General features: G+C 47.8%; 1 protein-coding gene and 1 long non-coding RNA gene across 2 annotated transcripts in view; both read left to right on the top strand.

Moving 5' to 3' along the window:
• The window catches only part of LOC309364919 (uncharacterized protein), a 105,396-nt gene extending 93,293 nt beyond the window's left edge, over positions 1 to 12,103 (top strand). The window contains exons 3-4 of the mRNA XM_081902933.1: positions 9,706 to 9,798; positions 10,626 to 12,103. Coding sequence (XP_081759059.1) covers positions 9,711 to 9,798; positions 10,626 to 11,836 — 1,299 coding nt within the window. The 5' untranslated portion in view covers positions 9,706 to 9,710 and the 3' untranslated portion in view covers positions 11,837 to 12,103. The remainder of the gene's footprint in view (positions 1 to 9,705; positions 9,799 to 10,625) is intronic.
• Positions 7,054 to 12,708, top strand: part of LOC309365509 — a 153,326-nt gene continuing 147,671 nt past the window's right edge. Inside the window, exon 1 of the long non-coding RNA XR_014166216.1 lies at positions 7,054 to 7,357. This is a non-coding gene — a long non-coding RNA (uncharacterized lncRNA). The remainder of the gene's footprint in view (positions 7,358 to 12,708) is intronic.

Genomic DNA, 12,708 nt, shown 5'->3' with positions numbered 1-12,708 from the left:
CTGAGACCTCCCCACTGGTTTCGCTTGAAGCGTCTCTGAGCCATCCCTCCGACTCACTTTCCCTTGGAGTTCTTGCTCGCCCTCTACTGGTTCCCTCTTCCGCTGCTACTGCTCTCTCAACCTCAGGGAGCCTTTGCACCTGCGGCGCTTTAGATGTCAGTTCCCTGACATCCACCTCCCCTCCAGGGCCCCCTTCACCCCCTCCCGTCTCCTCTCCTACTGGCGGTGAGGAGGTAAAACCCCTGAAAGAACCTCCCTCATCTTCCGACGTCGCGAACACTTCCTTCCACTTGTTGCTGTTCCTACTCTCTAGGTACTCTTCGTCATCAGAGTCCACTCCATCTTCCAACTCCGACTCCGCGAACCCTTCCATTTCCTCTTCCTCATCGGTGGTGCCGAAATACTCCCTCCTAAACCTTGCTATAGGCTGAGGTTTCCTCGGGAACCTTTGGTGGAACGTTTCTGTTAAAACCTCGTCATTGACTTCCTCTGCACTTACCCAGGTGTTTTCTGACTCCGGTTCCCCTTCCCACGCCACCAAATACTCCACCTGATTACCCTTCCACCTGGAATCGAGGATTTCCGCTACATGGTTGCGGCGTTCCCTCTCTTCCAAGGCTGGTCCCCTGACGTGCTCCCCTTCACGTCCCCCCCTGTATGGTGACAGTAACGACCTGTGGAACACTGGGTGCAATTTCATGTGGTTGGGTAATCGGAGTTTGAAAGCTACCGGGTTGACCTGCTGAATCACCTCAAAGGGTCCCAATCTTCTGGGCCTCAGTTTCTTACAACCCCCTTTGAACGGCAACCCTTGGGTTGACAACCACACTTGATCCCCCACCCTTATGGTTTCACCTTCCCTTCTGTTCTTGTCTGCCTGCTTCTTATATTGTGCCTTGGCCCTTTCTAAGTTGAGCTGGAGCTGCTGATGGATGGCTTCCATCTCTTCTACAAAATGTTCAGCCGCTGGAACGCTCCATCTCTCCCCTCCTTCCCCTGGAAATGCCCTGGGGTGACACCCGTAATTAGCCAAAAAGGGACTCATCCCTGTGGACACATTCTCCGCATTATTGTAGGCAAATTCTGCCAACGCCAACTTTTCGACCCAATCGTTCTCTCTGTCATTGACATAACACCTAAGATATTGTTGAAGAATGCCATTTGCCCTTTCCGCCTGCCCGTTGGTTTCAGGGTGCCGGGCAGTTGAAAAATTAACTTCCACGTGTAGCAAGCTCATGAGCTTCCTCCAGAACCTGGAAGTAAATTGTTTGCCTCGATCTGAGATCACCCTCGAGGGAGCCCCGTGCAACCTAAAGATATGTTCCACAAACAACTTCGCCGTTTCTTCCGCTGTGACTGCATGTGAGCATGCTACAAAATGGCACATCTTAGTTAACAGGTCTACTACTACCATGATGGCTGTTTTCCCCTTGGACCTTGGCAGATCCGTCATAAAATCTATTGATATCGCTTCCCAAGGCCGTTCTGGTGTGGGTAAAGGTTCTAATAACCCTGCCGGCGCCCTTCTTTCCCCTTTGGCTCGCTGACATTGGTCACACCCTCTTACATACTCCCTTACATCTTCCCTCACCTTAGGCCACCAAAATTCCCTGGTAACCAACCACATGGTTTTGTGTTGCCCAAAATGTCCCGCCGTGGGGCTATCATGCAACTGCTTGAGTACTCTCCCCCTCAATTCACCTTCGGGTATATACAGTGCCCCTTTGTAATACAATGCCCCATTTCTTTCCTCAAAACCTCCGGGGCTCTCGCCCTCCCCCCTGAGACCTCTGAGCTTATCCTGGGCATATTCATCATTTTCCGTTTCCTCCACCAGTTCCCGTTGCCCCACCAGCGCCGCCCCACACACCCAGCGGTCCTCCGGGATGACATGTCTCTCTTCGATCACCTCCTCCCCTTCCCAATATTCTGGTTTGCGTGAGAGCGCATCCGCCCTGACGTTTTCTGGGCCTGGCACATAACAAATCTCAAAGTTAAATTTGGAGAATTCCTGTGCCCATCTCACTTGTCGTTGGTTGAGCACTCGAGCTGTTCTCCAATACTCTAAATTTTTGTGGTCGGTGCACACTTGCACCTTGTGTTGTGCCCCAATTAATAAATGTCTCCACCTCCGGAATGCTTCGTGAATGGCAAGTAGTTCCCTGTCATACACCGTGTAATTCCTCTCGGACTTATTCAGTTTCCGCGAGAAGAATGCACACGGTCTCCACTCCGACGCACTCCTCCCCGGTTGAAGAAGGACCGCCCCTATAGCCCGGTCGGATGCATCTGTTTCCACTCTCATGGGTTTTTGTAAATCCACATGCAGAAGTTGTTCTTCCGAGGCGAAAGCCCTTTTCAGTTCTTCAAAGGCTCGATCCGCCTCCACCGTCCAAACAAATTTCTTCTTGCTGCTGAGGCAGTCGGTGATGGGCGCCGTCAAGTGGGCAAAGTTCTTGATGAACTTCCGATAAAAGTTCCCAAACCCCAAGAATCTTTGCACGTCCTTCTTGGTCTTCGGTGTCTTCCATTCCAGTACCGCTTGAACCTTGCCTGGATCCATGGCCAATCCCTTGTCTGACAAGCGGTACCCCAGGAATTCCACCTCCTTGGTATGAAACTGGCACTTCTCCAGTTTCACCCACAGCTGGTTGGCTTGCAGCCTGCCCAACACTTCTCGAACGTCCCTCACATGCTGTTCCTCATCTTCCGAATACACCAACACGTCGTCTAAAAAGGCCACACAGTTCTTGTAGAGCAAAGGTCCCAGAACGTGGTTTATAAAAGCTTGAAAACAGGCGGAGCCCCCTTGTAGACCGAAGGGCATAACGAGGTATTCAAAGGCTCCCAAAGGGGTAAACATGGTGGTCTTCCATTCATCTCCCTTCCTTATGCGTATCAGATTGTACGCCCCCCGCAGGTCCAGTTTTGTAAAAATCTTTCCCTTCCTTACTCTGGTCAAAATGTCGTCAATTCGGGGCATAGGGAAAGCCAGGGGCTCCGACACTGCATTGAGGGCCCTAAAGTCACACACCAGTCTCGGTTTGTCTGTGTTCTTTTTGTCCACAAAAAACACTGGGCTGCCCCCCACCGCTCGGGACTCTCTGATGAAACCTCGCTTCAAGTTTTTGTCAATGAACTCCCTCAGCTCCTGCATCTCCCTGTCTGACATGGCGTACAGCTTGCCTACTGGGAGTTGGGCCCCTGGGAGTAGGTTGATTTGACAGTCAAAGGGTCTATGCGGTGGCAGTTTGTTTGCTTCCCTTTCGCTGAATACGTTGCTCAGATCTGCGTATTGCGGGGGCACCTTCCCTTTGCCCATCACTTCCAACCCCGCTAGGGTGACTCTGTCTCCTCCCGAGACCTTCCCCTCCTTGCAGTGTTCTAGGCAATGCGCTGACCCAAAGGAGACCACCCTCTGATGCCAGCCCACTAGCGGATCGTGTAGCGCCAGCCAGCTCATCCCCAAAATGATGGGCGCTCCTCCCAGGATGGCCACATTAAACGCTATCTGTTCGGTGTGCCTTGCCACTCTCATTATCATCGGGACAGTCTGTTGGCTAACTTCTCCCCCCAACAGCTCTCTGCCGTCAATCGTAGTCACCTGCAAGGGGTTACTTAAAGGGATGGTCTGTATCTGGTGCTCAGCTGCAAACTCCTTACTCATGAAATTACAGGAGCTGCCTGAATCCAAAAGCGCCTTGACCTTTAGTGGGTGTCCGTTTGGCAGTTCTAGTAACACCTCTATCACTAAAGCAGGTCTGGGAGGTTCTGGCATGGGCACTTTCATTGCTCTTTGGCCTGGCTGCTGTGCCCCGACGGTGGCAGCCAGGCGTTGGCTTTTACTTGCTCCTTGCTTTCCTCTTCCTTTCCCCCAACAGCTCCTGCCATCCCTTGCCATTCCTTTCTTTGTGGGCAGACTCTGGCAAAGTGCCCTGGCTGTTGGCAGAGATAACATCTCTTGGCGCTCTTTCCCTCCTTCTTCCGCCCTTCACTGGGATTTGAAACTGCGCGCGCCCGCGCTGTTCCAACTTCCATCGGCTCTGCCGGCGGGAAAGATGGCTCTGGAATGTCTGGAATGCGGAACTCCCTCCAACGGTCTCCTTTCCCTTCCCGCCTTTCCAAAGCCCTCGCCTCCTGGCGCGCTCCTATGGCCAGCGCAGATTTGGTTAATTGGTCCATAGACTCCGCCCTGGGCCCCCGGGAAAGCTCATCTTTGACGGTTGAAGAAAGCCCCTCTTCGAAAAGCATTTGGATGGGCTCCGCCGATAGGTCCCACCCCAATTTATGAATCAGCATAGTAAATTCAGTCCAGTACTCACGGACAGATCTGCTTCCTTGCTGGCAAGCCATTAACTGCCTTCGCACCACCCCCTGCTCAATATCGCTGGAAAACATCAGGTCCATGGCACGAAAAAACTTCCTCGTGTCCTTTAAGATCTCATTATTCGCTGCCATCAGGGGTCTAACCCAATCTTTCGCCCCGGATTCGAGATGGCCAATCACATACGCCACTCGCGATTCCTCGTCGGGGAAGTCATCAAACTGCAAGTTTAGAGCGTATTGCATCTCTGTTCTAAAGGCATGATAGTTCCTGGGATCCCCCCCGAATTTCTGCACCAATCCTGGTACCTTTCTGGCGAGCGGGGTGGTTTTCTCCTTTCCCTTTTCTGCATCCTGAGCCCTCCTCTCCTCAAGCCTCGCCGTTTGCAGCGCCAACTGGATCTCCAACGCTCTGTACCTTTCTTCCAGGCTTGGACCCCCTCCAGCTGCTCCTGCACCCCCGGTTCCGGCTGGGTTGCTCATGATGCTTCTCTCTGCACAAGCTGGCTTTCGGTGACTTTCGGATTGCTGTGATGGGACGATGAGCTGCTTGTGCGTAAAATGCAAGTCCCTCAGAGTTTGATCAGGTTTTCAAACCTCTGCCTGTGACGGAGCCCCTCCAGCATGGCTGCGTCAATCACTAGTAGAATCCGAAAGTGGCTGCTTTCGGAAACGTTTCCAACATAAAAGCTCCTTAACGGAAACACGTCGTCTGGCCTCTCGGCGTGACAGTTTCCGTCGAGGTGTGGGTGTCCCTATAGGAGGTCCTGAGACCTCCCCACTGGTTTCACTTGAAGCGTCTCTGAGCCATCCCTCCGACTCACTTTCCCTTGGAGTTCTTGCTCGCCCTCTACTGGTTCCCTCTTCCGCTGCTACTGCTCTCTCAACCTCAGGGAGCCTTTGCGCCTGCGGCGCTTTAGATGTCAGTTCCCTGACAATACACAACAACGAAAATCAAACACCCAAAGACCGGGTTCACACACACACTTGCACGTATCTCCAACACTCTCATCCCATTCAGACACAATCTATAAAACACAACATAATCCAGAATATAACATAACCTATTAAAGGCACAACATAACCTAAAACCCATCTCATTCCTTCCTACTCCCCGCTTGCTATTTCTTGCAACTGGCCCTGAGATCAGTTGCAAAAAACAGGTCGAAGCCATGCCCACCTCACAAGGTTACTGAGAAGATTTTAAAAAAGGGGGTGAGAGGTTGGCAGGGCACAAACCCTATAAGGATGCGCAGTTTCACAGATTTTGGTCACAGCCTAACCCAGCTCACAGGGTGGTTGTTGTTGCAAAGGTAAGAGGCGAGAAGATAAGCCAGCAAGATGCGGCTGGAGCAAATGTTTCATTTCAGCTTCACAGACCCTGCAGAGACACAAAACTGGTGCCAAGCTCACCCTGCTCCATCACAATCGCTTAACTGCAAAACTGCACAGTCCTGATTTTTTACAGGGGGAAGAAAACACCGAAAAAGTAAAAAAATATATACAATTGACTTGCAGGCACAGAAGGCAGAGAGTTTTAAAGCTCTTTTCCCACAGGGCAGAGAGCTTTAAAAACTTGTGTGTGTGGTGGGGGCAGGACAGGGGTTTAAACGTGTCCTGGAAGTTATGAGTAAATAATTGTAGGAAACTGTGTTTTTAAAAAAGTTTAATTGTAACATAGTACAATGGGTATAGTTGGAAGGTTCTTCATTTTTGTTATTCCTTATTTTAAATGAAATTAATTTCTACTTTTTCTACTTTTTCTGTTTTCTTTCTCTTTTGTATATTTGTAATTTGTACGATTATTTGCAAAATATAATGTTTGTATTATATGCATTTCAAGGTTTCTTTATAACAATGGACTTTTTTAAAAAAAAGGAAGTTACGAGTAAATATTCTCACAACCTCATGCTTAATGTAAAGATCAGCACAGCAATCTTGTGTTTCAAGCAAATTTTATTGCATAGACAATAGAAGCTACCAAATATACACTCAGGAAACAAGTAGGATAACAATTTTTACTAGGGTTACACCCTTTCAACTACCAACTTGTTTACTAAAGGTAAACAAAAATGGGAAACACAAGACACTCACAGAAAACAAACAATGTAATAGAGGAGTAAAGGTACAGTGGTACCTTGGTTCTCAAACGCCTTAGTACTCAAACAACTTGGAATTCAAACTCCAAACCCAGAAGTAAGTGTTCTGGTTTGTAAACTTTTTTTGGAAGCCAAAAATGCTCCATTTTGACTGTTACGCTTCTGATTTGAGTGTCCCACTCCTGTTCTGAATGCCTCCACCCAGGAGATTTGAATACGGAAACTGCTTTATTTAAGGATTTTTACACGTGGCTTCTATTTGTGTTTGCTATGTTAGATTTTGTATACTGTATCTTTAAATTTCCTGAAATTGCCTGTGATCTGATACACCTGTGGATAGCATTTTAAATTCCAATAGAGTTCTGCTATCAGTATCAGTCTACTACACTTGCTAGTGAGAACTGATCCATAGTCATTATTTTTACCCGAGAGGACAATTTATTGGGTATGTATTTGTCATTCATTTATTTGTGTTTATTGACATGCAGGTTGGTCATTTCAATGTCTGTTTTACAATTTAATGTTATGTATTCAATTTCATTGTCAGCTGATGAAGAATTACAGTATCTTTGAAACAGTTCACCTTTCCTAGAAAAACTGCTTTCTTCTGCTTGCTGCTGCATTCTGTTGTTGTTGTTGTTTAGTCGTTTAGTCGTGTCCGACTCTTCGTGACCCCGTGGACCAGAGCACGCCAGGCACTCCTGTCTTCCACTGCCTCCCGCAGTTTGGTCAGACTCATGTTTGTAGCTTCGAGAACACTGTCCAACTATCTCGTCCTCTGCTGTCCCCTTCTCCTTGTGCCCTCCATCTTTCCCAACATTAGGGTCTTTTCCAGGGAGTCTTCTCTTCTCATGAGGTGGCCAAAGTATTGGAGCCTCAGCTTCACGATCTGTCCTTCCAGTGAGCACTCAGGGCTGATTTCCTTCAGAATGGATGTGTTTGATATTCTTGCAGTCCATGGGACTCTCAAGAGTCTCCTCCAGCACCATAATTCAAAAGCATCAATTCTTCGGCGATCAGCCTTCTTTATGGTCCAGCTCTCACTTCCATACATCACTACTGGGAAAACCATAGCTTTAACTATACGGACCTTTGTTGGCAAGGTTATGTCTCTGCTTTTTAAGACGCTGTCTAGGTTTGCCATCGCCTTTCTCCCAAGAAGCAGGCGTCTTTTAATTTCGTGACTGCTGTCACCACCTGCAGTGATCATGGAGCCCAAGAAAGTAAAATCTCTCACTGCCTCCATTTCTTCCCCTTCTATTTGCCAGGAGGTGATGGGCCCAGTGGCTATGATCTTCGTTTTTTTGATGTTGAGCTTCAGACCATATTTTGCGCTCTCCTCTTTCACCCTCATTAAAAGGTTCTTTAATTCCTCCTCACTTTCTGCCATCAAGGTTGTGTCATCTGCATATCTGAGGTTGTTGATATTTCTTCCGGCAATCTTAATTCCGGCTTGGGATTCATCCAGCCCAGCCTTTCGCATGATGAATTCTGCATATAAGTTAAATAAGCAGGGAGACAATATGCAGCCTTGTCATACTCCTTTCCCAATTTTGAACCAATCAGTTGTTCCATACCCAGTTCTAACTGTAGCTTCTTGTCCCACATAGAGATTTCTCAGGAGACAGATGAGGTGATCAGGCACTCCCATTTCTTTAAGAACTTGCCATAGTTTGCTGTGGTCGACACAGTCAAAGGCGTTTGCATAGTCAATGAAGCAGAAGTAGATGTCTTTCTGGAATTCTCTAGCTTTCTCCATAATCCAGCGCATGTTTGCAATTTGGTCTCTGGTTCCTCTGCCCCTCGAAATCCAGCTTGCACTTCTGGGAGTTCTCGGTCCACATACTGCTTAAGCCTGCCTTGTAGAATTTTAAGCATAACCTTGCTAGCGTGTGAAATCAGTGCAATTGTGCGGTAGTTGGAGCATTCTTAGGCACTGCCCTTCTTTGGGATTGGGATGTAGACTGATCTTCTCCAATCCTCTGGCCACTGCTGAGTTTTCCAAACTATAGCATTTCAAATAAATCATTCCTACGTTTGGAGCACCTATCACTGCAATATTGCTGGATTTTGACTACTGAAAGGCATCTTGCCTCCGTTGTGGCGTTCCCTGATAGCGATTGATTACTATTACTTTCCTATCAGCTTTTGCATAACTATGCATGTATCAGAGGTTGATGTTTATGATTTGTAAATATGACAGCTTGATCAAATCGTTGGTAACACATTATTAGCCGCGTGTTGCTTTTAGGTCTGTTCAGATTACTCCAAGGGACTCTGGCAAGGAGGGGTGTGTGTGCTTTGTGGGGTCCCCATAGCCAGAATCCTCAATATCCTTAGCACCATACAGTTTGGGTGGGGGTGGGAGAGATACTGGCTCTTCAAGGGTTAAAGGCAGCGATTAAATTATTACAGAGGACTTGGGGGGGGGGAGAGGGGGGAAAGCTTCACTCCTCCTCCTTTTATCACATCCTCCTGCATTTGAAAAGCTGGGAGGGAGGGAGGGAGATTCTTTGTAAGGTAGGAAAAAGAGGGAGATGATTTTTTTGGGGGGGGAGGCTCCAGAGTGGCATGGGCTCTTTTATCTTCGATGCCTTCCCCCGTCTGGGGGTGTTCAGGAGGAAAGCCCCCAAGGAGGGTGCAGTCTCTCTGTATAGCAGACCAGCCCTAGGAAGGAACCAAGGTCTTGGGAGAGATGGAGGAGGGACGACTTTAAGGGTGGGAAGAGGAGAACTACTGGCCCTAAAATGTCATCAGTTTCTCACCATCAGCAACTGCTGCAGCAGAACTGGGGGCTCCAAGCGCAGTGAGCTGCCTACACATAGCCTTGCTCCACCTGGGCTACTATTGTCCACACGGACTGGCAGCAATTGCTCTTGGGGGTTTCCGGCCACGGAGTCTCAGCCCTGCCTGGGGACTGCATCTGGGGCTTTCTGCCTGCTGAGGAGATACTCTGCCCTCGAACTACAGCCCCTTCCCCTCAAGTGGGGGTGCAGGACGAGGAGGAATGGAAGGGAGGCAGCCGTGTCACAGCTCCAGGTTGGCAGAAAAGGAAAGGGATGTTTTTAATGGTGGTGGGAAGAAGATCCTCTTTCAGGCATGACTCCACTTTCCTTGCATGGTGGGGTCCGGGAAACTGCAAGTGGGAGCGCCACACCTAAGCTGGGTTATCATTCATCCAGCAAATTGTCTTGTGCAGGAAAATGCCTGCAGGGCCACTGAGGCTCTCTTTGCTTATTGCTCCTTCCCAGGAACCTGCAGCTTCTGAGCTCTTCAGTCCAAGCGAGGATGGAAGGGGGAAGATGGACGGTTGACCTGGTCAGGCTGTCTCCCACCACCTTTGAATGTTCCCTCCCAGGACCTTTAGAGAGATCTGGTGAGTTGCAGGGAATGGAGAGGGGGACCTGGGGAGATGTTGGGGGTGAGGAAGCTCCCCTGGCAAGAAAACAAGGAGGGCTGCAGGGCCAGAGCTCTGGACTGGCAGAGATTAAAGATAGGCAGGAAATGAATGTTTTCTAATGGTGACATGGGCATGGCCAGGATTTGGGGGCTGCTGTCTACCAGCTCCATCTGGTACACAGGCTGAGACCCTACCTGCACACAGACTGTGGTACGTGCTATGGTTATCTCCCGCTTGGATTGCTACAATGCACTGTAGGTGGGGCTGCCTTTGAAGGTGACTCGGAATCTACAATTAATCCAGAAAGCGGCAGGTCCACTGGTGACTGGGAGCAGTTGCCAGGAGCATATAACACTGGTCTTAAAGGATCTACATCGGCTCAGAGTTTGTTTCTGAGCATCATTCAAAGTGTTGGTGCTGATCTTTAAAGCTCTAAACAGTCTTGACCCTGTAGACCTGAAGGAGCATCTCTAACCCCAGACACTGAGGTCCAGCTCTGGTTCCCTGATTGCCAGAAGTGAAGTTACAGGGAACCAGGCAGTGGGCCTGCTCAGTGGTGGCCCCCTTCAGATGTCAAGCAGATAAAGAACTATGTAGCTTTTAGAAGACATCTGAAGGCAGCCCTGTATTGGGCAGTTTGATGTTTTATATATGCTGTAAGCTGCCCAGCGTGGCGGGGAAAACCCAGCCAGATGGGCAGGGTATAAATAATAAAATCACCATCATCATCAGATGTTACAGAAAGTCTCACTAGGATGGTGATTTGGATTACATTTTTAATTGTCATCTTCCCTTAACTTTAGCAGGTGATGAACACGACAGTCGTTGTTCTCGGGTCTCATCAGAAAGAACCAAGAATGAAGTCAAAGGAAAGACCTTTCAAGATCAACAAGAAACAAGACCACAAGAGGAAAACCAAGAAGAAAATAGGAGGTATGAAGGCCTTCTAATGCAGACTGATAACGGCCATCGAATCCCAGTCCAGAAAAAACATCAGAAGGGGAAGAGAACAAATGAGAGACCTTTATGTGGCAAAACATTCCAAAGTAAATCTAGATTCAATTCACACTGCAGAATCCACATAGAGAAGAAACCGTGTAAATGCTTTGTGTGTGGAAAGAACTTCAGTGACAGCTCAGGCCTAAAATCACATGAAAGAATTCACGCAGGACAGGAATCATATGGATGCCTAGAATGTGGAAAGAGTTTCAGTCGTTACTCATACCTTAAAAGACATCATAAAGTCCACAGTGAGGAGAAACCATATGCCTGTCTAGAGTGTGGAAAGGCCTTCACTTACAGCTCAGGCCTTGTAAATCATAAAAAAATTCACACAGGGGAGAAACCGTATACCTGTTTTGACTGTGGAAAGAGCTTCCATCAAAGCTCAAGCCTTGCATCGCATCAAAAAACCCACACAGGGGAGAAGCCATATAAATGTTTGGAGTGCGGAATGAGCTTCGCTCACAGCTCAAGTCTTATATCGCACCACAGAATTCACACAGGAGAGAAATCTTATAAATGCTTGGAATGTGGAAAGAACTTCAGCCAGAGTTCACACCTTAGTTCACATAAGAGAACTCACACTGGTGAGAAGCCGTATAAATGCTTTGAGTGTGGGAAGAGCTTCAGTCAGAGTTCACACCTTACTGTGCATGAGCGAATCCATACAGGGGAAAAACAATATAAATGTGAGACATGTGGAAAGAGCTTTAGTAACTGCACACACCTTGTTAGCCATCGCAGAATCCATACAAGAGAGAAGCCATATAAGTGCTTTGAGTGTGGAAAGAGCTTCACTCAAAGCTCAAGCCTTAAATCTCATCAAAGAATTCACACAGGGGAGAAACCATATACCTGTTTTGAGTGTCGAAAGAACTTCAGTCACAGCTCAAGCCTTACATCACATCAAAGAATTCACACGGGGGAGAAACCATATAGATGTTTTGAGTGTGGAAAGAGATTTGCACATGGATATAGCCTTACTTATCATAAAAGAACTCACATGGGATAAACCATATATATGCTTGCAGTGTGGGAAAAGATTTGGTCAGCTTTAACGACTCATTTTGCAGAAGTGAATCAAGAGGAGCAAAATATTTAGATGCTCGTAATGAGGAAAGCATTTTAATGAGACCGCTGTTGCTAAACTTCATGGAATTCATACAAGATTTCACATGGGAGAAATCACGAGGGTGCAGAATAATAAAAAGTACAAAAATGCAGATAATATAGATGTTAATGGCTAAAGGAGTAAATTCACAATAAACAATCCCTGTGTGTATATGGGGAGAGAGGAAGGAGGGGAGTCAAGTGTATCTGAAGGAAGGGCTCATGGTCTCAAGGAATCTGCTGATGTGACATTTACCACTAACCCAGAAGCTGTTCTGTGGCCCTAGTGGTTTAACAAGGGTTTAGGATTTATCTCAGAGGTGGATGGAACCCGTAATCTGGACCCATGGAAGTTTCTGAGTCAACTTTAAGGGAAGCTCCAAACAGAAGACATTGCAGTAACCCAGCCTGGAAGTTACCAGAGCCTGGAGTGCAGTTGCCAAGTCACCTCTGTCCAAAATAGGGTCCATTTGTGGAGCCAGCAGGAGGTAGAAAGAGTAAATGGGACAACAAGGGAAAGGGTGGCTGAGAGAAGGAGAGGTTTTGGAAGGAAGATCTTGGGAGGGAGGGGGCTGAACTGGATTGGAAGGAAATTAGTATATAAAATGGAAATGTTTCTTCAAATCCAAGCACAGGTGTGATGGATAATAGGACTGACGGGATGTCTCCGAATGTCAGTTGCTGAAGACGGTGAGGGGGGAGCAGAAATTGCCCATTTCTGAAAGAAATCTAGTTTGTGAGGCTCCTGGTAGAGATCAACTGCGACCCTTAGAG

This window comes from Podarcis melisellensis (assembly GCF_964234715.1).
Source record: "Podarcis melisellensis genome assembly, chromosome: 2".
Classification (NCBI taxonomy): Eukaryota; Metazoa; Chordata; class Lepidosauria; order Squamata; family Lacertidae; genus Podarcis; species Podarcis melisellensis.
Note: the sequence above shows the minus strand (reverse complement) of the source record. Positions and strands in the feature narration are given on the sequence as shown.